The sequence below is a fragment of the Ovis aries genome, chromosome X (assembly GCF_016772045.2).
Source record: "Ovis aries strain OAR_USU_Benz2616 breed Rambouillet chromosome X, ARS-UI_Ramb_v3.0, whole genome shotgun sequence".
NCBI lineage: Eukaryota > Metazoa > Chordata > Mammalia > Artiodactyla > Bovidae > Ovis > Ovis aries.
The window spans coordinates 81,176,025-81,202,819 of NC_056080.1; the positions used below are offsets into that span (position 1 = coordinate 81,176,025).

General features: G+C 39.4%; 1 protein-coding gene across 7 annotated transcripts in view; it reads right to left on the bottom strand.

Annotated features, from left to right (window-relative positions):
• GAB3 (GRB2 associated binding protein 3) overlaps positions 1 to 26,795 on the bottom strand; it is a 95,316-nt gene that overhangs the window by 15,529 nt on the left and 52,992 nt on the right. For 4 of the 7 annotated variants that reach the window (XM_042241606.1, XM_042241604.1, XM_042241605.1 and 1 more), the window contains 4 exons: positions 9,257 to 9,312; positions 8,546 to 8,765; positions 6,240 to 6,321; positions 4,728 to 4,830 (listed from right to left, as the gene is read on the bottom strand). In XM_042241606.1, coding sequence (XP_042097540.1) covers positions 4,728 to 4,830; positions 6,240 to 6,321; positions 8,546 to 8,765; positions 9,257 to 9,312 — 461 coding nt within the window. The remainder of the gene's footprint in view (positions 1 to 4,727; positions 4,831 to 6,239; positions 6,322 to 8,545; positions 8,766 to 9,256; positions 9,313 to 26,795) is intronic. The other 3 variants (XM_042241607.1, XM_060407837.1, XM_042241603.1) reach the window with 1 other exon arrangement.

Below are 26,795 nucleotides of genomic sequence, written 5' to 3' on the forward strand. Positions count from 1 at the left end.
CAAGCCTGTAGCTAACATCATACTCAACACTGAAAATCTGAAAACTTTTCCACTAAGATCAGGAACAAGGCAAGGATGTCTACTCTTGTCACTTTTACTCAAGGTAGTTGAGGTCCTAGTCTTAGCAATCAGATACAAATATATATAAACAAAAGAAATTAAAACTGGAAAGGAAAAACCGTCACTGTTTGCAAATGACATATTACTATATATAGAAAATCTTAAACACACTACCAAAAAAACCATTAGAACTCATCAATGAATTCAGTCAAGCTGTAAGATACAAAATTAACATGCAGATGTGTTGTAGTTTTATACACTAACAAGAAACTGTCTTAGAAGAAATTAAGAAAGCAATGCCATTTACAATTTCATCAAAAATAATAAGATATCTAGGAATAAAACTAATTAAAGAGGTTAAAAAACTGTACTCAGAAAACTATAAGACTCTGATGAAAGAAATTGAAGATGAGACAAACCGATGGAAAGATATCCTGTGCTCATGGATTGGAAGAATTAATATTGCAAAAATGTCCACACTCCTCAAGGCATTCTATATATTCAATGCTGCTGCTGCTGCTGCTGCTAAGTCACCTTAGTCGTGTCCAATTCTGTGCGACCCCATAGACGGCAGCCCACCAGGCTCCCCCGTCCTGGGATTCTCCAGGCAAGAACACTGGAGTGGGTTGCCATTTCCTTCTCCAATGCATGAAAGTAAAAAGTGAAAGTGGAGTGGCTCAGTTGTGTCCAACTCTTAGCAACCCCATGGACTATAGCCTACCAGGCTCCTCCATCCATGGGATTTCCCAGGCAAGAGTACTGGAGTGGGGTGCCATTGCCTTCTCCGATATATTCAATGCAATTCCTATCAAAATACCAACAGCATTTTTCACAGAACTGAAACAAAAACACTAAAATTTGTATGGAACCCATAAAGGACCCAGAATACACAAAAACATCTTGTGAAAGAGAAACAAAAACAAAGCTGGAAGAATCACACTCTCTGATTTCAAACTATAATACAGTTATAATAATCAAAGTAGCATGGTATCAGCACAAAAACAGACACATAGATAAATGAAACAGAATAAAGCGAAATAAACCCATACTTATACGGTCGATTAATCTATGTAAAAGGAGGCAAGAATATACTACAGGGGGGAAAACAGCTTCTTCAATAAATGATGTTGTGAAAACAGGACAGTTCCATTCAGCTCAGTTGCTCTGCTGTGTTCGACTCTTTGCGACCCCATGGACTGAAGCATGCCAGGCTTCCCTGTCCATCACCAACTCCCAGAGCTTGCTCAAACACATGTCCATCGAATCAGTGATGCCATCCAACCATCTGGGCAGCTACATGCAAAAGAATCAAACTGGAATATTTTCTCACACCATATATAAAAATGAAACCAAAATGGTTGAAAGACAAATGTAAGATCTGAAACCATAAAACTCCCAGAAGAAAACACACAGACTAACTCTTTGACATGGGTCTTAAAAATATTTTTTGGTTATGCTTCCTCAGGCAAGGGAAACAAACAAATATACACACACAAAAAGGAACCATATCGAACTAAAAAGCTTTTGTATAGCAAAGGAAACTATGAATAAAACAAAAAGGCAGCCCACTGAATGGGAGAAGATATTTTCAAGTCATACATCTAATAAGAGGTTCATATCCAAAATATACAAAAAACACATACAACTCAGCAACAACAACAATAAAAAAAAATAAGCTGATTAAAAAATAGAGGACATGAATAGACATTTTTCCAAAGACATACAGGTTTCTAACAGACAGATGAAATGATGCTCAACCTCACTAATCATCAAGGAAATGTAAATCAAAACCAAAATAAAATATCACCTCACACATGTTAGAATGAAAGTGAAAGTCAGTCATGTCTAACTCTTTGCAACCCCATGGAATTCTCTAGGCCAGAATACTGGAGTGGGCAGCCTTTCCTTCTCCAGTGGATCTTCCCAATCCAGGGACTGAACCCAGGTCTCCTGCACTGCAGGCAGATTCTTTACCAGCTGAGCCAGCAGGGAAGCCCAAAAACACTGGAGTGGGTAGCCTATCCCTTCTCCGGTGGATCTTCCTGACCCAGGAATCAAACCAGAGTCTCCTGCATTGAAGGTGGATTCTTTACCAACTGAGCTATCAGCAAAGCTCTGATAGAATGGCTATGTTAGAATGTCAGAATGACTAACATGATAGAATGGCTATCATCAAAAAGAACACAAATAACAAATATTGGTGAGGGTGTGGAGAAAAGACAACCCTTGTACACTGTTCGTGGGAATGTAAATTGGTACATCCACCGTGGAAAACAATATGGAAGTTCCTCAAAAATTAAAAATATGATTTACCAATTTTACTTCTGAGTATTTGCCCCCAATACAAAAACACTAATTCAAAAAGATATATACAGTCCCATTATCATTGAAGTACTATTTACAATAGCCCAGATATGGAAGCAACTTCAGTGTTCATCAATAGATGAATGGATAAAGATGTTTTATATATATATTTATATATATATATATATATATATATATATATGAGAAGGAAATGGCAACCCATTCCATTACTCTTGCCTGGACAATTCCATGGATGGAGGAGCCTGGTAGGCTACAGTCCATGGGGTCACAAAGAGCTGGACACGACTGAGCGACTTCACTTCACAGCTGATAAAAAGTTTGGGTTGTCTCAGTGGGGTGGATTTGCTCCTGGATGGATGGATGGATGGATATATATATATATAACATATACACATGCACAATGGAATATTACCGAGCAAAAGGAAGAAATGTTGCCATTATGACACCATGGGTAGATCTAGAGGGCATTATGCTAAGTGAAATAAGTCAGACAGAGAAAGACAAATACCATATGATCTTACTTAGATGTGAAATCAAAAAATAAATGCAAACAGACTCATAGACCTGGAGGACAAATGGGTGGTTGCCAGAAGGGAGGCAGATGAGGGGTAGGTGGAATAAGTGAAGGAGATTTAAAGGTATACGCCTCAATTATATAGTAAGTAATCCATGGGAATGTAATCTACAGCACAAGGAACAGGATCAACAATATTGTAGTAACTTGTAGAGGTCCATATGGTTACTAGACTTTTCATGGGGGTCACTTCATTCATGTATGCAAATGTCAGTCATTATGTAGTACATCCAAGACTAATATAATGCTGTGTATCAACTATATTTCATTAAAAAATAAAGTCACTAAAGAGGAATACAGGACTTTTATGAAACAAAACTTCTTTTTCAGACTCTAGCCTAAATTTTTAGTCAGGTAAGAACTTGTCCTTAAAAGGAAGAAATTATGCATATGATTATATACAAAATTAAAATTGAATTATATTAGTTCAGTCTACCAAATGGGTTGTTTTGTTGAACAAGTGAAATATTGTAAGTAAATGACATTTGAAAATATTGTATTACTGCAGTTAAAACACACAGGTGAAAAAGATGGGATAGTCTTCAAACACATTTCTGTGATGAGTTCCTCAGAGCTACCTTCCTTCAGCCAGCTTTCTGGGCTCTTAAGCTACTGAGTAATATTGCTTAATAATATACAGAGACAGTCATCAACCAATGATTATAAATAGGCAAGAAACCAGTCCTGAACGATCTTGTTAATGAGACACTGGGCTTTCTCACAACCTGAAAGATCAGAAATAACTGCTAGCATCTGGAATGACTCGGCATTTGCTTCTGTGAGGTTATAGATTCACTTCCTTTTTCTGTTCTCTGGAGACAAAGCACAGCTGGTCAGTATCTTTTATAAGAGTGTTTTCTTCTAGAAATTTCCCAAGGGCCATTACTAAGTGTGAAAAATATTGGGAATACCACAGCAGACTGGATATGAGTCACTTTCCACCTGCATATGATTAAGGGGACTCACAGCACAGTCCATTAAATAGAGGCAAAATGCAGCACTTAATTGCTGCTTCACTGGACATGACTGTTTTGAGAACTTTAAATGCCTGTTACTGTCATGCATATGAAGGCAGAGTTGTTTCTGCTCAAAAGCATATAGTAACAGTGCCTTGAACATTGTCTAAATTTCACAGTTCAAAAAGAAATTCTCTCAATAGTTCCCTAGATTTTAAATTCACAGAATGTGGAGAGTTCTGGCTAAAGGGCCTGATACTTGCCAGAGGTACTAAAAGGCCCTCTTTGTCCTCAGTAACCCACTGGCAATAGAATCCAAGGAAAGAGAATGTAAGAGAACAGGGCAAGAAGGAGACACCAGGACTCTAGAACCATAGATGGTTAATCAGAGGATAGACATGCTGGGTCTTTGTGAACTCAGGTTTACAGAAAGGCTCCACAAGAAATCTCCAGAAACTAATACCCACCCATGAGTTGGGAAACAAGGCTACCCTCCCAACAGGACTCTAAGTGATGCATCTTTGGTAAAGGTGCAGAGGAAGTCAGAGCAGGGCTACCAGGGGGTTTGGTGGAAGGGAGCATCCAGTGTCAGAGTTTTCCCAGCTAAATGGTACAAGGAGCTGAATGCTGCAGGAAAGAAAACCAACTTCATGTCAATCTGTTCCTAGTATGGAAAACACGGTAACCTGGCATTACAATTAAGTAATAGTTTTAAGATTTCATGGCATGTTCTGAGCAATATGTTTCCTTTACAGTGAACCCATAAGAATATAGACTGGGGTGAATAAGAAAAATGAAAAAAAGAGGATTACCATTTGAATGTAGCTTTTTTCCTCTTCTCTGGAAACAGAATTGGCAAAAAATCTTGCAGAATTAATACCATTTCTTTCTGGAGATAGAAAGCTGGTTCGATTGCTAGGAACAAAAATATAGATGAGGTCAAAGCAATGTCTTACAGCTGGTCTGAAAGCCAGCCAAGAACTGACATGGCCCTTGTGGGGTTTCACCCTCCCCTTCCAGATGCAACTTCCTTCCGGCCAAAGCAATTCCTGAAGTGACAGAGACTACCCTGCAACTCCTGTCCCACTATGGGGCAAATGGCTCCCACTTCTCAAAGCTTATTCTTTTTCCAGGCCCCCCATATGCCACAGCTCATGAGCTTTCTAGAAAGAGACCAAGGCATCATATCACTGAGAGAAAAACAAAACAGAAATGCTCCTTTGAGGCTCCATTTCATTCCTCTGAGAAGATGAAACCAAGACCACGAATCCACTTTCATCCTACTCCCATGTCAGAAGTGCAAGCTGAGGCTCTGCATTCCTGTCTGGAATGTGGCCCATTACAGATTCATCATGTGCTGTGGTATTTAGGGTGAACCAGCAGTAATCTGCCTATAGTGCGGGAGGCCTGGGTTCAATCCTTGAGTCAGGAAGATCCCCTGGAGGAGGGCACAGAACCCACTTCAGTATTCTTGCCTAGAGAACCCCATGGACAGAGGAACCTGGTGGGCCACCATTGCAAACAGTTGGACATGACTGAGTGATTAAAACAGCAGTAAAGAACCCGCAGGAGCTGCAAGAGACATGGGTTCCATCTCTGGGTCGGGAAGATCCTCTGGAGAAGGAAATGGCAATGCAATCCAGTATTCTTGCCTGGAGAATCCCATAGACAGAGGAACCGGGTGGGCTACAGTCCCATGGGGTCACAAAGAGTTGGACACAAATGAGTGACTAAACCAGCAAGAAACTACCAGGACAAGCTCAGGACTCTGAAACTCAAGCTTTTACAAGGTGAGATGAGAGAGTGCAGACACATTTGAGGGTTTGTTTACGGAGAGAACTCCATTCACAAAGTTGAGCTTCTAGAAGCCATACCAGAAGTGCCAGCCCTGCTCAGCAGGCCAGAGCTGCATCCACTGTAGCTGGGGCAAAACAATTCCCTCTCCCAACAAATGTGAATTGGAGATTGAGAAAGAACCCCTCTCTGTTGGTACTAGAATTGTAGCAGGTAAATACAGATCTACAGGATGGCTAATATAGGATGTGAGGATTGTGCAACAGAAAAAAAGAGTTCTTGAAAGAAAGAGGAATGAGTAAATGTGAAGAGAGAAGCACACATTAGAGACAGTTCCTAGCAGCACTCTCATTCTTGATTCCATTGTGCTGGGAGATTCAGTTACCGTTATACCTTGGTGACCTAAAAAACACTTCTGGTTCAAGATAATAAATCTTATTCCTCCCTTGTGTTAAGCTCTCTTTCACCACAGAGGTCTAACTAAGGCTGAAAGGGCCCCAGATGAGGCCCCTGGGAGCAGTCAGACTCACCAAGGCGCAGTGTGGGTCCTGGTTAGACATGTGTGTTCCCGGATTGTGGAGAGGTTTTTCAGGTCCAGGGTGGGTGGCCGTGCTACAAGATAACATAGAACATCCAACATAAGTTCTCAGGAGTTCAAGGCCAGAATCTGCAGACTGTAAAACTATGACAATTCCACTTACTAAGCACATCAAGCCCACATTTACTCACAAGCACTGCTAATGATGAGTGCCCGTTTTGCTATCCTATTGTTTCCTGCCTCAGCAGAAGCAGAGGGCACAAGCACTGAGCCAGTGGTCACATCAGCAGCTGGGGTTACATCCCGTCACTACACATTTATTGAGAACTCATCATAAGTCAGGCCTGGTGCTGGGTGTCAGATGAAGGTCTCTGATCTCATGCCATTCTGTTGCCTGTCTCACCCTTGACCCCTCTCATCACAGACAGAGGTGGTCACCCAAGTCCTAATCATCCCCCTCTCCAGGCCAGTCTACTTGGTCCTTCTGTGTAGAACAATCTTCCCCATCTCTCTGCCTGGTTATAGTCATCTTCAGATCTCAGCTCAACACCCCCTGCTCAGGAAGGCCTTCATGGGCTCTCACAAGTTCATGTGCTTACTGTTCATGGCACCCACTTATCTGTGATGATCCAACATTCCTGAGTTGGGTCTAGACTGACTGCACTCTGGGAAGACAGGGTTTTTTTTCCTGGTTTGTTCACTGCAGTAGCCTTTGCTAAAGAAGGACCTGGTGCCTGACCCTCACTCCACCTCAGCAACCCAACTTGCTGAGTTGGTCATGCATATATTCCCCTATCACTGCCCTGACCAGCTTGTTTTTCTAGCTCTTTCCTCCACACCGGTAGATAGTGTTTAACTCCTTCCATATCACCAGTGGCGTTCCTGTTGTTCAGTCAGCTGTGCAGCAACGTGTGTCAGAATCACCCCCTCCCAGGAGTTCACCTTCCCAGCCACCCAGTGAATCCCCAACCCTGTGTCCGTCCAAAATCTCTGCACCTTTCTCCATCACCAGGTCTTTCAGACTGGTGATGTCCAAAACGGTAGCCACTAGCTACATGTGACTCTTGATATTTAAGTGCATTGAAATTAAATCAAATCTTAAAATTCACTTCTTCAGTTGCACTAGCCACATTTCACACGTTTAACAGCCCCATTTTCTTCATTACAGAAACTTCTGTTGCACAGGATTGCTACAGAAAAGTAATCAAGCAAAACAATAATATATACCTCAAAGTTACAGGTGCCTGTGAAATGGTTTCTCACCAGAATGAATGGTTATTTCCTCCAAACCTGAGACAGGGCTTGTTCTCCTATTTAGTACCTATTGCATAATTATTCTTCCAGGTGGTTTTGACATATCTTTTCTCTCCCTCAACCTGGGGAACCCTGCTTGTTTCATCATCTCTGTCTCTCCCTAGTGTTAGGCAAACACAGGGGAAATGGGATTTGACTCAAAGCGAAGAGGGCGGGGCTGGAGCAGAGCAGGCATAAGCAAGCTGCTTAGTTATAGCTCTGAGAGTGGCTAAGTGAAGTAGTAGTTTTTCCAAAGAGCAAAGATGGGTGGTGGTGGAGCTGATGGAGTTTCAGGAGTCATGGTTGTGGTACCAAGTATTTCCTCAGAATCACCCAGCCCTACTGGGCAGGGGACGGCAAGCAAGAATGAAGTTATCAAGTTACTCTGACCTACTTTTGCTTGAACTCTCTTCGCCTTCCTCCCTGCCTGTTCCTGTCACTCAGCAGATGGGAAGAACTTCCTGGAGCCCTGTGCCCACAGGAGCCACACTTCTCACCTCCACATCCTCCATGTTCCCCCTCCCCCCAAAGACACGTCTTCGGGCTGGGTACACATAGGGCACTGAACCATGGGGCCTGTGACCGGGTCTGCATTCAGGAATCAGTGTCAAAGGGCATTCTTGGCTGCCTTACATAACGGGGAAGGTATGACTACATTTAAGTGCTGTTTAAACAAAGAGAGACCAAGGGGCTTCCATTTACACCCAACTCACTCGTTTCTGGGACTTTGTTAGGGAAGCAGCCAAAGATGAGCCAGCTGGAGTGGATTTGACTTTGGAGACCACGTTTGCCACGACTGCAAGTCTCCAGGTTCCTGTTACCCTGACGATCTGGAGCAACAGTGCTCCTCAGCCCTTCCCACTGGATCCCAGCCACTTCTTTCTCCCAGGCCCCTAGGGTGGAGGGTTTCTGTAGTGCTTCCTTCGCAGAGAGGCTTAGGAGGGAAGCTTTTCCACACGGTTATCACACCTTGTCCCTCCCCCATCCCACACAGGAGTGGCTTACTCTTCCTCTGAGGCTTGAGATCTCTATTCACCGGGGGAGGCTCCAGGTCTACGGGGAGCTCGGGCAAGGGGCTGGAGATGCTCCCTGAGTTCATTGGAATGTAATCATCAGAGCTGTCATGGGGTCCGAGAGCAAAGGCGGCAGTCTGGGGACTCATGGGCACATAGCCGTCCTCAGTGCTGGTGGAACTTGGCGGGGACATTGGGAAGAACCTGCATGGCTGCAAGGGAATGAAAACCAGTTGGAAAGCACAGAATAGCATGGAAACTGCTTCCGGTGGGCAAACTTGGCTGCATGTGGGATTTCAGTTGCAAATTATCTAGGAATAACTCTGAACTTCCTTAGTAAAGTTAAACAAGCCTCTAACTCAAGCTCTGCCTCTGGACTTATCATGGGAGGTAGGAGATGACTCGCCTAGGACTCATGCTGGAAGACAGAAGTCAATGAAATTTATGCAAATACTTTAAGAATAATGGGATGACCTCAATAGCTACCTCAGGTCTGAGATGTGTCCAGACCATTAGAACCAGTAAGGTCCTTACAGAGCATGAAGTCCAATAGTTCCCAGACAATTTCAAGCTTTAATGGGAGACTGGAAGGGTCCTTGGAGATTCAGAGTGGTGAATCTCAAAAGATATCAAGGGAACATATATAGGGTAGACTATATTTTTTAAAAATTAAGGCTTAAAGAAACTCAAGTACTAAACTTACCAAATTTAAACTTAGCCGTTTGTCTCGGTGTCTTAAAGATTGGCCTTCGACATCTGCTGCAAGAAACAAGCCAGGGTGGTGAAAAATGCAGGACACCAGTTGAAACTAAGCTCAGGGCCCTGTGCTCAGCTCCAGAGGGAGAGAGGCTTGCTACTCAGCCTAGCTGGACAGCCAGAACATTCCCCCACAGGTGGAAAGCAGACCAGATTTTGAAGAGGTTTCTGTATGATGCTTCAGTTCTGTGAATTGGGGGGAGTCATGGGAAGCAATTAAGAAATGCTTGCTGCATTTGTCACATGAATTTTCTGCACTTAGAAATGGCAGAAACAGAGCTGGAGGTTTGAGAAGAGGAGAGGAGGCATGAAATAGCCCCTGCAAAGAACAGAGGAATGGGGTGAACAAAGGAGCAATAGCCTTGCAGAGCATCAACACGAATTGGTGACCATGAATTTCTGCAGCCAGAGTCAGCGCTTCAGTACAGATCCAGAGAGAGAGAAGAGCTGGATGAATCTAAGATTAGACATTTCTGAGATGGATTTGACCCATATAGAGTGTGATGTAAAAATTCAGAATAACTGTTGAATTAAAATAGATATCCAGAAGGTAGCAAGATATATGTGTGCAGAGTCAAATGAGACTTACTTAGAGATGGAGTCAAAACCTAAGAGTAGAGGAGATAATCTAGAGGTTTTAAATGTTGAGAAAAGTTTAAGTATAAAATCTTGGAAACTTTGGGCTTCCCTGGTGGCTCAGAGGTAAAGAATCCAACTGCCAATGCAAGAAATATGGGTTCAATCCCTGATCCAGGAAGATCCCACATGCTGTGGGCAGCTAGAGTCTGTGTGCCAGTACTAGTGAGCCTGTGCTTTAGATCCTGGGAGCCACAACTGCCAAAGTTCAAGCATCTTAGAACCTGTGCTTCGCAACAATAGAAGCCACTACAATGATAAGCCAGCACACCCCAACTACAGAGTAGCCCCTGCTCAGTTCAACTAGAGAAGGTGCACAAAGCAACAAAGGCTCAGCACAGCCATAAATAAATAAATTAATAAAAGTATGTTTAAAAAATCCTAGAGATTCTCACTATTCAAAGAGCAGGAAGATGAGGACTGGCTCATGTTGAGAGAGAGAGCAGTTGAAGAGTAAGGAGGAAAGCCAGGGGCTAGAACCACAAGAGCCCACAGGAGGAGATGGAGGCTGGTGGCAGTGAGCATCGCTGGGAAGGGCCCTCAGCATGCGAGACTGGAGCAAACTGTCTCCCTAGAACCTGGAGATGTGAAAAGCCAAGCTTCCTCTGAGAAATTAACTTTAGTCAACATCATCTTCAAGCAAGAGAATAACTCCCAACTTAGAAAGATGTGATGGAGACTGGAAATTGATTAAGAATGTCTTTTACATATACACAGATATGTGTGTCTCTCTATGTTTATATTTCTTGAAGGGGGAAGTTAAAAGATGCTCTGGAATCACACTGGTTTTAAATCCCTAATCTGCCACATATTAGCTCTGTGACACTAGACAAGTTACTTTCTCTGTGTCTTAGTTTCCTAATCTGTAAAGTGAGACCAATAATAGAACCTATTTCACAGGACTTCTGGAAAGATTAGATGTGTTAGGGCATCCAGGGGACTTAGAACAGTGCTTGGAACACAAAGTATTTAATAAATCCTACCAATTATTATGGACATTGTAAACAAAGAATGTGGTGATCCAGTGGTTAAGATTCTGTGCTCCTGCTACAGGGGGTACAGGTTCTACCCCTGATCAGGGAACTAGATCCCACATGCCACAAAGAGTGGTCAAAAAAAAAATTAAGAATGTGGGACTTGCATATGTGTACACAGTCCCTAACTTCCTCTCTATTACAAAATTCCTATTGAAATCATTAAATAACACAATTACAGAGAAACCTCTGCATCAACATCAGCTAGTTTAAGGAATTTGTGATAGAGGAAAGATAAGATTCAAGAGTGGATGCACATTCCTATGAAACAGATATCTGTCACATTCACCCTTTTTCATATTATTCCATTGCCCCCACCTGCTCTACTAATCTCCTTGACCCTGTTCTACTTTTTCTCTTTCCAAAGTACTATCACCTTCTAATGAATCAAATAGTTTTTGTTTTACCCAGCCTTACTGAGAATGTGACTACATGTGTGTAAAAACACTGTGTCAATTAAAGGTGTACAATATGCTGATTTTTCATACATATATGGCAAAATGATTACCACCATAGCATTAGCTAACACCTCCATACCATTACACAACTACCATTTCTTTTTTTCTGCCAGTTTCATTGAGATGTAATTGACACATAGCACTGTGTAAGTTTGGGGCTTCCCTGCTGGCTCAGTGGTAATGTAGAGGATGTGTGTTCAATCCCTAGGTCAGGAAGATCCCCTGGAAAAGGAAGTGGCAACTCACTCCAGTATTTTTCCTTGGAAATCCCATGGACAGAGGAGCCTGGCAGTCTACAGTCCATGGGGTTGCAAAGTGTCAGCCATGACTGAAGTGACAAGGCATAGCATTAATATTAGATATCAAAAGTTTATTTCCAACATTTTGCTTTAAAGTAAAGGGGAGAAATGGGTGGAAATGGGGGAAAATGAAATAACAATTGATTAATAATACTCAAGAAAGAAATTAAAGAAAAAGAGAAAACCATCTCAGAAATGAAGTCTAAGTTACAAAATCCCAAGGGAAGAAGATATTCAACTGAAAATGCAATAAATGGAATTGAAGAAAGGCCACAACAACTAACAGAATAAAAAATAAAGTAAAAAAGAATCACAGAAGAAAGAGATTGAAATAGAAGATAGGCAATGAAGATACAATATATGTATTATTAGATTTCCCCCAAAGAAAAACAAAAGAATAGTATGTTACTAATATTGAAATCATAATCCAAGAAAAGTTTCACAAATAAAGTAACACTTGAATCTACATATTGAAAGACCCATCAAGTAACTGGAATAAATAGTCAATTCTACCCAGAATGTAAAATTTATTAAAACAGCTGTATCAATCACAATGACAAAATGAAAACAAGTGAATTAAATACCGAGTTCAAAGCTAGAAAAGGAACAATAGAAAAAACCAAAAGAAATCATAAAGTAAAGATAAAAGCAAAAACTAATAAAGTCCAGAGGGAGTGGATTTACTTTTTTAAAAGTCAAAATCTTGGTTTCCTGGGGAAAAAATTTAACCTGAGGGAAACCCACTAGCCAATCTAATCAATAGAGGTGGCACAAATATACAAAATAAGAACTGATAAGGAGAAAGCAATCAGTGAAACAGAGGAGTTTTTTTAAAGAGATACTTCTGCATGCCTCTACACAAATAAACTTTAAAATCTAGATGAAATGGATGATTTCTAGAGAAATATACTACACCAAAATTGACACAAAAAGGAATAGAAATCTTACACATTTAAGTTTCCATATAATAAAATAGACAAAGTTACCTCCCAAAGCTACCTCCCAAGACCACCCCCCAAAAGTGAAGTCATTCAGTCATGTCCAACTCTTTGTGACCCCATGAACCGTATAGCCTGCCAGGCTCCTCTATCCATGGGATTCTCCAGGCAAGAATACTGGAGTGGATTGCCATTTCCTTCTCCAGGGGATCTTCCCAACCCAGAGACTGAACCTGGGTCTCCTGCATTGCAGGCAGACTCTTTACCATATGAGCCAGGGTACCTTCCCAAAATCACCTCCCAAAGCTACCACCCAAAGTCACCTCCCAAAACTACCTCTCAAAACCACTGAGATCAGATGGTTCCAACAGACAATTTTACCAAACCTTCAAATACCAGGCAGTCTCAATGCTTCAAAAATTTGTTAGTTTAGAAAACTAAGGACTATTTCTAATTCTTTTTATGAAGCAAGTATAACTTTGGAAGCTAAACCTGATAAAGGTAAAATATATCAGAAAAGTATAAACTAATATCATTTATGATTATTAACACAAAAATTCTAACTAAAATATTAGCAAGCATCATGCCCTCTTTGAACCATTACTATTAAACCTCTCACTATCCTCGCCAAGTTGGGACACATTGTTTTGAGGGCATTAGCCCGCTCTGGACTCAGCCTAGCAAAGCAACAAAGCTACTTTTTTTTTACTTCACCACTACCCCCAAATATTAGAAAACAGAAGAAAGTGGTATTACTAGAATGGCTGAATGAGGAGCTCAGAGAAGCTATTCCCCCAAAAGCAATGATAAAACTGTACAAAATTATTTTTGTATGCAACTATTAAGGGACTTTGAAAATTTACCAAAAGCATACAACAAAACTATGGCATATTGTATTTGAAAGCTTTTATTGAAGAAAAAAAAAAAAACTACTGAACATCACATAAGAACAGTGAGAATTTGTGGCATTTTAGCTTGGGGTGCTCCCATACCCCTCAGCAGTTCACTCAGCAGTAGTTCTACCAGGGCAAGGCAAGTCATAAAAACTGGTAGCTTTTTTGCCAAAGGGGTCTCATTTGATTAGGATCAAAGCATATAAAAAACTCCATTCCTCTATGTACTATCAAAAGCATACCAACATTCACTTTATAGGGGTTCCAGAAGGAGAAAAGAGAGAGAAAAGAATAAAAAATTGTATTTACAGAACTTATGGTTGAAAACTTTCTACATGGAAACATACATCCAAGGACAGGAAGCACAGAGGGTCCCTAAAAAAAAAAATGAACCCAAACAGACTTATAAGACATGCCATAATTAAAATGGCAAAAATTAAAGATAAAGAGAGAATTCTGAAGAGTCATTTACAAGGAAATCCCCATAAGGCTATCAGCTGATTTCTCTGAAGAAACTTTTCAGGCCAGAAGAGAGGGGCATGATAGATTCAAAGGCTCAAAAGGGAAAAACCTGTGACCTAGGATAACCTACACAGCAAGATTACCATTTAGAATCAAAAGAGATATAAAGAGATTCTCAGACAAGCAAAAATGAAGAGTTCATCAATACTAAACCTACCCTAAAAGAAATGTTAGAAGATCTTCTCTAAGTAGAAAAGAAGGAAAAAGTATTTAAGAAAAGGAAAATCCCACTAGGAAAGCCAAATATATAGCAATAACTGAGGAAAACCACTTAAATAGCCAATACAAAGATTAAAATATAATAAATTATAAAACCAACTATAACTACAATAAAGAATTAAGGGACAGACATGAAGATGTAAAATATGACATCAAAAACAAAAAATGTGAGGGAGGAGAGTAAAAATATAGATTTTTTAAGAGTTTGTTTGAACTTAAATGACTATCAGTTTCAAACAAGTAGATATAAGTAGATATAGGTCAACATATATGAAAACGATGGTAACCACAAACGAAAAAGCTACAATAGATACACAAAGACTAAAAAGAAAGGAACACAAACATGATACTGAAGAAAATAATCAAACCACAAGGGAAAACACGGAAAGAAGAAATTAACAGAGAATAATAATAACTATTATTAAAATAAAAATAAGGACATATCTATCAATAATTACTTTAAATGTCAATGGGTTAAATGCTAAAATCAAAAGACGTAGTCTGGCTGATCAGATCAAAAACAAAATTCTTCAATATGTTGCCTACAAGAGACTCACATCAGGGCTAATGACAAATAGAAGCTGAATGTGAAGGGATCGAAAAAATATTTCATGCAAACAGAAATGACAAAAAACTGGAAGTAGCAATACTCATATCAGACAAAACAGACTTTATAACAAAAGACAAAGAAGGACACTATATAATGATAAAGAGATCAATAAGAAGAGGATATTATACTTATTAACAAATATGCACTCAATACAGGAGCATCTAAATACATAAAGCAAATACTAACAAACTTAAAGGAAGAAATTGACAATAACAAAATAATATTAGGGGACTTATACACGCCACTGACATCAATGGACAGACCATCCAGACAGAAAATCAGTAGGGCAACAGTAATCTTAAATGACACAATAGACTGGTTGAACTTAATAGATATCTACAGGACATTCAATCAAAAAAACAGAATACATATTCTGTTCAAGTTCACAAGGCAAGAATATACAATGCAGAAAAGACAGTCCGTTCAACAGGTGATGCTCAGAAACCTGGACAGCTACATGTAAAATAATGAAACTAGAATACTTCCTAACACCATATACAAAAATAAACTCAAAATGGATTAAAGATCTAACTATAAGACCTGAAATCATAAAAGTCCTAGAAGAGAACATAGGTAGAACACTCTTTGACATGATTGTAGCAATATTTTTTGAATCTATCTCCACTTTATGGAAAATAGAAGGGGAAAAAAGTGGAAACAGTGACAGATTTTATTTTATTGGGCTCCAAAATCACCATGGATGATGACTGCAGCCATGATGTTAAAAGACACTTGCTCCTTGGAAGGAAAGTTATGACAAACCTAGACAGTGTGTTAAAAAGCAGACACATCACTTAGCCAAAAATGATCTGTATAGTCAAATCTATGGTTTTTCCAGTAGTCATGTATGGATGTGAGAGTTGGACCTTAAATAAGGCTGAGTGCCAAAGGATTGATGCTTTCAAGTTGTGGTGCTGCAGAAGACTCTTGAGAGTCCTTTGGATAGCAAGGAGATCAAACCAGTCAATCCTAAAGAAAATCAACCCTGAATATTCATTGGAAGGACTGAGGCTGAAGCTGAAGTTCCAATACTCTGGCCACCTGATGTGAAGAACTGACTCACTGGAAGAGACCCTGATGCTGGGAAAGATTGAAGGCAAAAGGAGAAGCAGTGGCAGAGGATGATATGGTTATATAGTGTCACTGACTCAATGAACATGACTTTGAACAAACCCCAGGAGATAGTGGAGGGCAGGGGAGCCTGGCATGCTTCAGTTCATAGGGTCACATAGTCAAACACGATTTAGCAACTGAACAACAACAATAAGCAAACAAAAGAAATAAAGCAAAACAAACAACTGGGACCTGATTACACTTGAAAGCTTTTGGACAGCAAAGGACACCACCAACAAAACAAAAAACCAACCTATGTAATGAGAGAAAATATTTGCAAATGATATGACCAATAAGATTTTAATATTCAAAATACATAAACAGCTCATAAAACTCAATATCAAAACAAACAAACAAACAAAGTACATGATTTGAAAATGGGCAAGAGAGAGGAACTGTGACTCCTGAGGCATGCTGGATTCAGAGAAACTGAAGATGTAGTGGACCAGATTTTGGAAATAACTACAACAGGAGGTCTGAAAAGCAAAGAGGTCGTTTTCATCTCATCAGGCCTAGATGAAGAGATCAAGCCCTGAGCCTTTGGAGTGGGAGTAATGACTCCAAGACCCTAGACTACCAGAGAATTAACCCAAGGAAGTATCAAATAGTGAGAACTCACACAAAGGAAACCACTTCAATACAAGACCTGGCATCACCCAACCACCAGTAGCACCCTGTGCAGGATGCCTCATCTAAACAATAAACAAAACAAACACAAACTCAATCATCAGCAGACAAGATTACCATCTCACTCAGCCTTGCCCATCAGAGGAAAAAAAAAAGACTCAGCACAAATCTCACCCTATATGAAGCTTACACAAACCACTGGACCAACCTTAGGAGGGCAGAAACCAAAAGGAAGAAAGAATTCAACCTTTAAGCCGGGAAAAGGAGACCTCAAACATAATAAGTTAAAAAAAAAATGAATAAGGCAGAGAAATACTACATAAATGAAGAAACAAACTAGAAATAGAGAAGTCCAAATAAATGAAGAGGAAATAGGCAAACTACCTGAAAAAAATTCAGAATAATGATAGTAAAGATGATCAAAAACCTTGAAAACAAAATGGAGAGAATGCAAGAATCAACTAACAAAGACCTAGAAGAATTAAAGAATAAACATACAAAAACAACACAATTACTGAAATTAAAAATACTCTAGAAGGAATCAATAGCAGAATATCTGAAACAGAAGTGAGCTGGAAGTTAAAATGGTGGAAATAATTTCTGAAGAGTAGAATAAAGTAAAAAGAATGAAAAGAACTGAGGCTACTCTGGGACAGTATCAAATGCATGAACATTTGAATTAGAGGGATTCCAGAAGAAGAAGAGAAAAAGAAAGGATATGAGAAAATTTTTGAAGAGATTATAGTTGAAAATTTCCCCAACATGGAAAAGGAAATAGTCAACCAAATCTAAGAGGTGCAAAGATTCCCATACAGGATAAACCCAAGGAGAAACACACCAAGACACATACTAATAAAACTAACAAAGACTACACACAAAGAAAGAATATTAAAAGCAGCAAGGGAAAAGCAACAAGTAACATACAAGGGAACCCCATACATTTAACAGCTTATCTTTCAGCAGGAACTCTGCAGGTCAGAAGGGAATGGCAGGATATATTTAGAGTACTGAAAGGGAAAAATCTACAACCAAGATTACTGTACCCAGCAAGGATCTCATTCAGAATTGATGTAGAAATAAAAAGCTTTTCAGACAAGCAAAAGTTAAGAGAATTCAGTACCACCAAAACAGCTTTACAACAAATGCTAAGAAATACAAGAAAAAGATCTAAAAAATCCACCCCAAACAATTAAAAAAATGGCAATAGGAACATATATATCAATAATTACTTTAAATGTAAATGGATTAAATGCTCCAACCAGAAAGACACAGACTGGCTGAACAGATACAAAAACAAGACCCATATATATATATATATATATATATATATATATATATTGTCTACAAGAAACCCACTTCAGACCAAAAGGCACATATAGACTGAAAGTGAGAGGATGGAAAAATACATTCCATGCAAATGGGAACCAAAAGAAAGCAGGAGTAGCAATCCCCATATCAGACAAAATAGACCTTAAAATAAAGAAGATTACAAGAAATAAGGAAGGACACTACATAATGATGAAGGGATCAATGCAAGAGGAAGACATAACAATTGTAAATATCTATGCACCCAACATAGGAGCACCTCAATACATAAGACAAACACTAACAGACATAAAATGAGAAATTGACAGTAACACAATAATAGGAAACCTTAACACCCCACTCACACCAATGGACAGTTCATCAAAACAAAAAATTAAGAAGGAAACACATCTTAAATCATTAGATGAGATGGACCTCATTGGTGTCTTCAGGACATTCCATCCAAATGCAGAAAACACTTTCTTCTCAAATGCATATGGAACATTCTCCAGGATAGATCACATCTTGGGTCACAAATCAAACTTCAGTAAATTTAAGAAAATTGAAATCATATCAAGCCTCTTCTCAGACCACAATGCTATGGGACTACATATCAATTACAAGAAGAAAAAAAAAAAACTGTACGAAATGCAAGCATATGGAGGTTAAACAATATGTTTCTAAATAACAAAGAGGTTACAGAAGAAATCAAAAGGGAAATCAAAGAATTTCTAGAAACAAATGACAAGGAAAACATGACAACTCAAAACCTATGGGATGCAGCAAAAGTTCTGAGAGGGAAGTTTATAGCAACACAATCCTACCTCGAGAAAAAGAAAAACATCAAATAGACATCCCAAATTTATACCTAAAACAACTGGAAAAAAAGAAAAAAAAGCCTCAAAATCAGTAGAAGGAAAGAAATCATAAAGATCCAAGCAGAAATAAATGAAAAAGAAACGAAACAAACAATAGTAACAATTAATACAACTAAAAGCTGTCTTCAAGAAGATGTTTATCTTTGTTTAAATTGACAAACCTTTAGCCATACTCATCAAGAAAAAAGGAGAGAAGAATCAAATCAACAAAATTAGAAATGCAAAAGGAGAGGTTACAACAGACAATGCAGAAATACAGGGGATTATAAGAGACTATCATGAACAATAAAATGCAATACTATGGCAACAAAATGAATAACCTGGAAGAAATGGACAGATTCTTAGAAAAGTTCAATCTAACAAGACTGAACCAGGAAGATATAGAAATTATGAACAACCCAAATACAAGCACTGGAAGTGAAGCTGTGATCAAAATCTACAAAAAACAAAATCCCAGGATCAGATGGTTTCATAGGAGAACTCTATCAAACATTTAGAGAAGAGCTAATACCTATCCTCAAAACCTTTCAAAAACTTCCAGAGGAAGGAACACTTCCAAACTCATTCTACAAGGCCACCATCACCCTGATACCAAAACTAGACAAAGATAACACAAAAAAAGAAAGCTACAGCTTTCTTATCCATTCATCTGCTGATGGACATCTAGGTTGTTTCCATGTCCTGGCTATTATAAACAGTGCTGCGATGAACATTGGGGTACATGTGTCTCTTTCAATTCTGGTTTCCTCAGTGTGTATGCCCAGAAGTGGGATTGCTGGGTCATAAGGTAATTCTATTTGCAATTTTTTAAGGAATCTCCACACTGTTCTCCATAGTGGCTGTACTAGTTTGCATTCCCACCAACAGTGTAGGAGGGTTCCCTTTTCTCCACACCCTCTCCAGCATTTATTGCTTGCAGATTTTTGGATCGCAGCCATTCTGACTGGTGTGAAGTGGTACCTCATTGTGGTTTTGATTTGCATTTCTCTAATAATGAGTGATGTTGAGCATCTTTTCATGTGTTTGTTAGCCATCCGTATGTCTTCTTTGGAGAAATTTCTGTTTAGTTCTTTGGCCCATTTTTTGATTGGGTCGTTTATTTTTTTGGAATTGAGCTGCATAAGTTGCTTGTATATTTTTGAGATTCGTTGGATAAGAAAGCTGTGGTACATATACACAATGGAGTATTACTCAGCCGTTAAAAAGAATTCATTTGAATCAGTTCTGATGAGATGGATGAAACTGGAGCCGATTATACAGAGTGAAGTAAGCCAGAAAGAAAAACACCAATACAGTATACTAACACATATATATGGAATTTAGGAAGATGGCAATGATGACCCTGTATGCAAGACAGGGAAAGAGACACAGATGTGTATAACGGACTTTTGGATTCAGAGGGAGAGGGAGGGGGTGGGATGATTTGGGAGAATGACATTCTAACATGCATACTATCATGTGAATTGAATCGCCAGTCTATGTCTGACGCAGGATGCAGCATGCTTGGGGATGGTGCATGGGGATGACCCAGAGAGATGTTTTGGGGAGGGAGGTGGGAGGGGGGTTCATGTTTGGGAATGCATGTAAGAATTAAAGATTTTAAAATTTAAAAATAATAATAAAAAAAAGATGAAAAAAAAATAACTGTTATGTATCATAACTATTCACAGTATGTCAAGAACAGTTTGGCACAAAGAGCTGTGAAATAAACAACTTAATCTGCTGGTTAAAAAAAAAAAAAAAAGAAAGCTACAGGCCAAAATCACTGATGAACATAAATGCAAAAATCCTCAACAAAATTTCAGCAAACAGAATTCAGCAACACATTGAAAAGGTCGTACACCATGATCAAGTTGGATTTATTCCAGGGATGCAAGGATTCTTCAATATATGCAAATCAAACAATGTGATATACCACATTAACGAATTGAAAGATAAAAACTATACGATAATTTCATTAGATGCACAAAAAGCCTTTGACAAGATTCAGCACACATTTATGATTCAGTTCAGTTCAGTTCAGTTCAATCACTCAGTCGTGTCTGACTCTGTGTGACCCCATGAATCGCAGCATGCCAGGCCTCCCTCTACCAACGCCCGGAATTCACCCAAACACATGTCCATCAAGTCAGTGATGCCACCCAGCCATCTCATCCTCTGTTGTCCCCTTCTCCTCTTGCCCCCAATCCCTCCCAGCATCAGGGTCTTTTCCAATGAGTCAACTCTTCACATCAGGTGGCCAAAGTACTGGAGCTTCAGCTTTAGCATCAGTCCTTCCAAAGAACACCCACGGCTGATCTCCTTTAGAATGGACTGGTTGGATCTCCTTGCAGTCCAAGGGACTCTCAAGAGTCTTCTCCAACACCACACTTCAAAAACATCAATTCTTCAGAGCTCAGCTTTCTTTACAGTCTAACTCTCATATCCATACATGACCACTGGGAAAACCATAGCCTTCACTAGACAGACATTTGTTGGCAAAGTAATGTCTCTGCATTTCAATATGCTATCTAGGTTGGTCATAACTTTTCTTCCAAGGAGTAAGCGTCTTTTAATTTCATGGCTGCAATCACCATCTGCAGTGATTTTGGAGCCCCCAAAAATAAAGTCTGACACTGTTTCTACTGTTTCCCCATCTATTTCCCATGAAGTGATGGGACCAGATGCCATGATCTTCGTTTTCTGAATGTTGAGCTTTAGGCCAACGTTTTCACTCTCCTCTTTCACTCTCATCAAGAGGCTTTTAGTTCCTCTTCACTTTCTGCCATAAGGGTGGTATCATCTGCATATCTCAGGTTATTGATATTTCTCCTAGCAATCTTGTTTCCAGCTTGTGCTTCTTCTAGCCCAGCGTTTCTCATGATGTAGTCTGCATATAAGTTAAATAAGCAAGGTGACAGTATACAGCCTTGACATACTCCTTTTCCTATTTGGAACAAGTCTGTTGGCCCACGTCCAGTTCTAACTGTTGCTTCCTGACGTGCATATACGTTTTTCAAGAGGCAGGTCAAGTGGTCTGGTATTCCCATCTCTTCCAGAATCTTCCATAGTTTATTGTGATCCACAGAGTCAAAGGCTTCAGCATAGTCAATAAAGCAGAAATAGATGTTTTCCTAGAACTCTCTTGATTTTTCGATGATCCAGCAGGTGTTGGCAATTTGATCTCTGGTTCCTCTGCCTTTTCTAAAACCAGCTTGAACATCTGGATGTTCACGGTTCACGTATTGCTGAAGCCTGGCTTGGAGAATTTTGAGCACTACTTTACTAGTGTGTGAGATGAGTGCAATTGTGCAGTAGTTTGAGCATTCTTTTTTAGGACTTCCCTGGTGGCTCAGATGGTAAAGCGTCTGCCTACAATGTGGGAGACCCAGATTCAATTCCTGGGTTGGGAAGATGTACTGGAGAAGGAAATGGCAACCTACTCCAGTATTCTTGCCTAGAGAATCCCATGGATGGTGGAACCTGGTAGGCTACAGTCCATGGGTCGCAAAGAGTCAGACATGACTGAGCAACTTCACTTGAGAATTCTTTGGCATTGCCTTCTTTGAGATGGGAACGAAAACTGACATTTTCTGGTCCTGTGGCCACTGCTGAGTCTTCCAAATTTGCTGGCATATTGAGTGCAGCACTTTCACAGTATATCTTTCAGGATTTGAAATAGCTAAACTGGAATGCCATCACCTCCATTAGCTTTGTTTGTAGTGATTGCTTTCCATGGCCCACTTGACTTCATATTCCAGGATGTCTGGCTCTAGGTGAGTGATCACACCATCGTGATTATCTGGGTCGTGAAGCTCTTTTTTGTACAGTTCTCCTGTGTATTCTTGCCACCTCTTCTTAATATCTTCTATTTCTGTTAGGTCCATACCATTTCTGTCCTTTATTGATCCCATCTTTGCATGAAATGTTCCCTTGGTATCTCTAATTTTCCTGAAGAGATCTCTAGTCTTTCCCATTCTGGGTTTGTTGTTTTTTTTTTCCGCCTCTATTTCTTTGCATTGATCTCTGAGGAAGGCTTAATCTCTCCTTGCTATTCTTTGAAACTCTGCATTCAGATGCTTATATCTTTCCTTTTCTCCTTTGTTTTTTGCTTCTGTTCTTTTCATAGCTATTTGTAAGGCCTCCCCAGACAGCCATTTTGCTTTTTGCCATTTCTTTTCCATGGGGATGGTCTTGATCCCTGTCTCCTGTACAATGTCACGAACCTCCGTCCATAGTTCATCAGATACTCTGTCCATCAGATCTAGGCCCTTAAATCTATTTCTCACTTCCACTGTAGAATCATAAGGGATTTGATTTATGTCGTACCTGAATGGTCTAGTGGTTTTCCTTACTTTCAATTTAAGTCTGAATTTGGCAATAAGGAGTTCATGATCTGAGCCACAGCCAGCTCCTGGTCTTGTTTTTGTTGACTGTATAGCACTTCTCTATCTTTGGCTGAAAAGAATATAATCAATCTGATTTTGGTGTTGACCATCTGGTGATGTCCATGTGTAGAGTCTTCTCTTGTGTTGTTGGAAGAGGGTGTTTGCTATGACCAGTGTGTTCTCTTGGCAAAACTCTAGTAGCCTTTGCCCTGCTTCATTCTGCATTCCAAGGCTAAATTTGCCTGTTACTCCAGGTGTTTCTTGACTTCCTACTTTTGCATTCCAGTCCCCTATAATGAAAAGTACATCTTTTTGGGGTGTTAGTTCTAAAAGGTCTTGGAGGTCTTCATAGAACCATTCAACGTCAGCTTCTTCAGCATTACTGGTTGGGGCATAGGCTTAGATTACTGAATGGTTTGCCTTGGAAACAAACAGAGATCATTCTGTCATTTTTGAGACTGCATCCAAGTACTGCATTTCGGACTCTTTTGTTGACCATAATGGCTACTCCATTTCTTCTGAGGGATTCCTGCCCACAGTAGTAGATATAATGGTCATCTGAGTTAAATTCACCCATTCCAGTCCATTTCAGTTCGCTGATTCCTAGAATTTTGACGTTCACTCATGCCATCTCCTGTTTGACCACTTCCAATTTGCCTTGACTCATGGACCTAACACTCCAGATTCCTATGCAATATTGTTCTTTACAGCATCAGACATTGCTTCTATCACCAGTCACATCCACAACTGGGTATTGTTTTTGGTTTGGCTCCATCCCTTCATTCTTTCTGGAGTTATTTCTCCACTGATCTCCAGTAGCATATTGGGCACCTACCGACCTGGGGAGTTCCTCTTTCAGTATCCTATCATTTTGCCTTTTCCTACTGTTCATGAGGTTCTCAAGGCAAGAATACTGAAGTGGTTTGCCATTCCCTTCTCCAGCGGGCCACATTCTGTCAGACCTCTCCACCATAACCCACCCATTCTGGGTGGCCCCACACAGCATGGCTTAGTTTCATTGAGTTAGACAAGGCTGTGGTCCATGTGATCAGATTGGCTAGTTTTCTGTGATTATGGTTTCAGTGTGTCTGCCCTCTGATGCCCTCTTGCAATACCTACCATCTTATTTACAGCCCATGGGGTTGCAAAGAGTCAGACATGACTGAGTGACTTCACTTTCAATTTCATTTCTTCTAGGTTGTCCATTTATGATTAAAACTCTTCAAAAAGTGGGCATAGAAGGAACCTACCTCAACACAGTAAAGGCCATATATGATAAGCCTACAGCAAACATTATTCTCAATGGTAAAAAACTGAAAGCATTCTTCCTAAGATCATGAACAAGACAAGGGTGTCCATTTTCACCACTATTATTCAACATAGTTCTGGAAGTCTTAGCTACAGCAATCAGAGAAGAAAAAGAAATAAAAGGAATCCAGATTGGAAAAGAAGAAGTAAAGCTCTCACTGTTTGCTGATGACATGATATTGTACATAGAAAACACTAAAGATAGTATCAGAAAATTACTAGAGCTAATCAGTGAATTTGGCAAAGTAGCAGGATACAAAGTCAATACACAGAAATCACTTGCATTTTATATGCTAACAATTAAAAATCAGAAAGGGAAATTAAGGGATCAATCCCATTCCCCACTGCAACAAAAAGAATTAAATATCTAGGAATAAACCTATCTCATTAGACAAAAGAAATGCACACAGAAAATTATAAGGCACTAATGAAAGAAATCAAAGACAACATAAATAGATGGAGAGATATTCCATGATTTGGGTAGGAAGAATCAATATCATGAAAATGGCTATACTACCAAATACAGTCTACAGATTCAACTCGGTCCCTATCAAATTACGAATGACATTTTCACAGAACTAGAACAAAAAATTTCACCATTCATATGGAAACACAAAAGACCCCAAATAGCCAGAGCAGTCTTGAGAAAGAAGAATGGAGCTGGAGGAATCAACCTTCCTGACTTCAGATTATACTACAAAGGTACAGTCATCAAGACAGTATGTTACTGGCACAAAAACAGAAATATAGACCAATGGAACAAGACAGAAAGCCCATAAATAAACCCATGCACCTATAGGTACCTTATTTTTGACAAAGGAGGCAAGAATATACAATGGGACAAAGCCAGCCTCTTCAAAAAATGGTCCTGGGAAAACTGGATAGCTACATGTAAAAGAATGAAATTAGAATGCTTCCTAACACCATACACAAATTTAAACTCAAAATGGATTAAAAACCTAAATGGAAGACCAGAAACTATAAAATTCTTAGGGGACAACATGGGCAGAACACTCGATGACATAAATCAGAGCAATATTCTCAATGATCCACCTCCTAGAGTCATGGAAATAAAAACAAAAGTGAACAAGTGGGACCTGATTAATCTTAAAAGCTTTTGCAAAGCAGAGGAAACACTAAGCAAAGTGAAAAGACAACTCTCAGAATAGGAGAAAATAATAGCAAGTGAACTGACAAAGGATTAATTTCCAAAATATACAAGCAGCTCATACAACTCAATACCAGAAAAACAAACAACCTAGTCAAAAAATGAGAAAAAGACCTAAACAGACATTTCTCCAAAGAAGACATACAGATGGCTAACAAACACATGAAAAGATGTTCAACATTGCTCATTAATAGAGAAATGCAAATCAAAACTACAACTACCTCACACCAGTCAGCATGGCCATCATGAAAAAGTCTGTAAACAATAAATGTTGGAGAGGGTGTGGAGAAAAGGAAACACTCTTGCACTGTTGGTGGGAATGGAAGACGGTATGGAGATTCCTTTAAAAACTAGGAATAAAACCACCATATGACCCAGCAATCCCACTCTTAGGCATATACCCTGAGGAAACCAAAACTGAAAAAGACACATGTATCCCATTGTTCATTGCAGCACTATTTACAATAGCTAGAGCATGGAAGGAACCGAGATGTCCATCAACAGATGAATGGATAAAGAATGGAATATTACACAACCATAAAAAGGAACACATTTGAGTCAGTTCTTATGAGGTGTATGAACCTAGAGCCTATTATACAGAGTGAAGTAAATCAGAAAGAGAAAGATAAATATCATATTCTAACACATATTTAAGGAATCTAGAAAAATGGTACTGAAGAATTCATTTACAGGGCAGCAATGGGGAAACAGACAGACAATAGACTTATGGACATGGGGAGAGGGGAGGAGAGGATGAGATTATGGAAAGAGCAACATGGAAACTTACACTACCATATGCAAAATAGATAGCCAATGGGAATTTGCTGTATGGCTCAGGAAACTCAAAGGCTCTGTATAAATCTAGAGGGGTGGGATGGGGAGGGAGATGGGAGGGAGGTTCAAATAGGAGGGGATATATGTATACCTATGGCTTATTCATGTTGAGGTTTGACAGAAAACATCAAAATTCTGTAAAACAATTGTCCTTCAATTAAAAAATAAATTGATTTTTTAAAATTGGGAGGAAAATGAATGGACATTTTTACAAAAAAAAATCATAAGATAGCCAACAGGAACAAGAAAAGATGTTCAATATCAGTAATTATTAGAG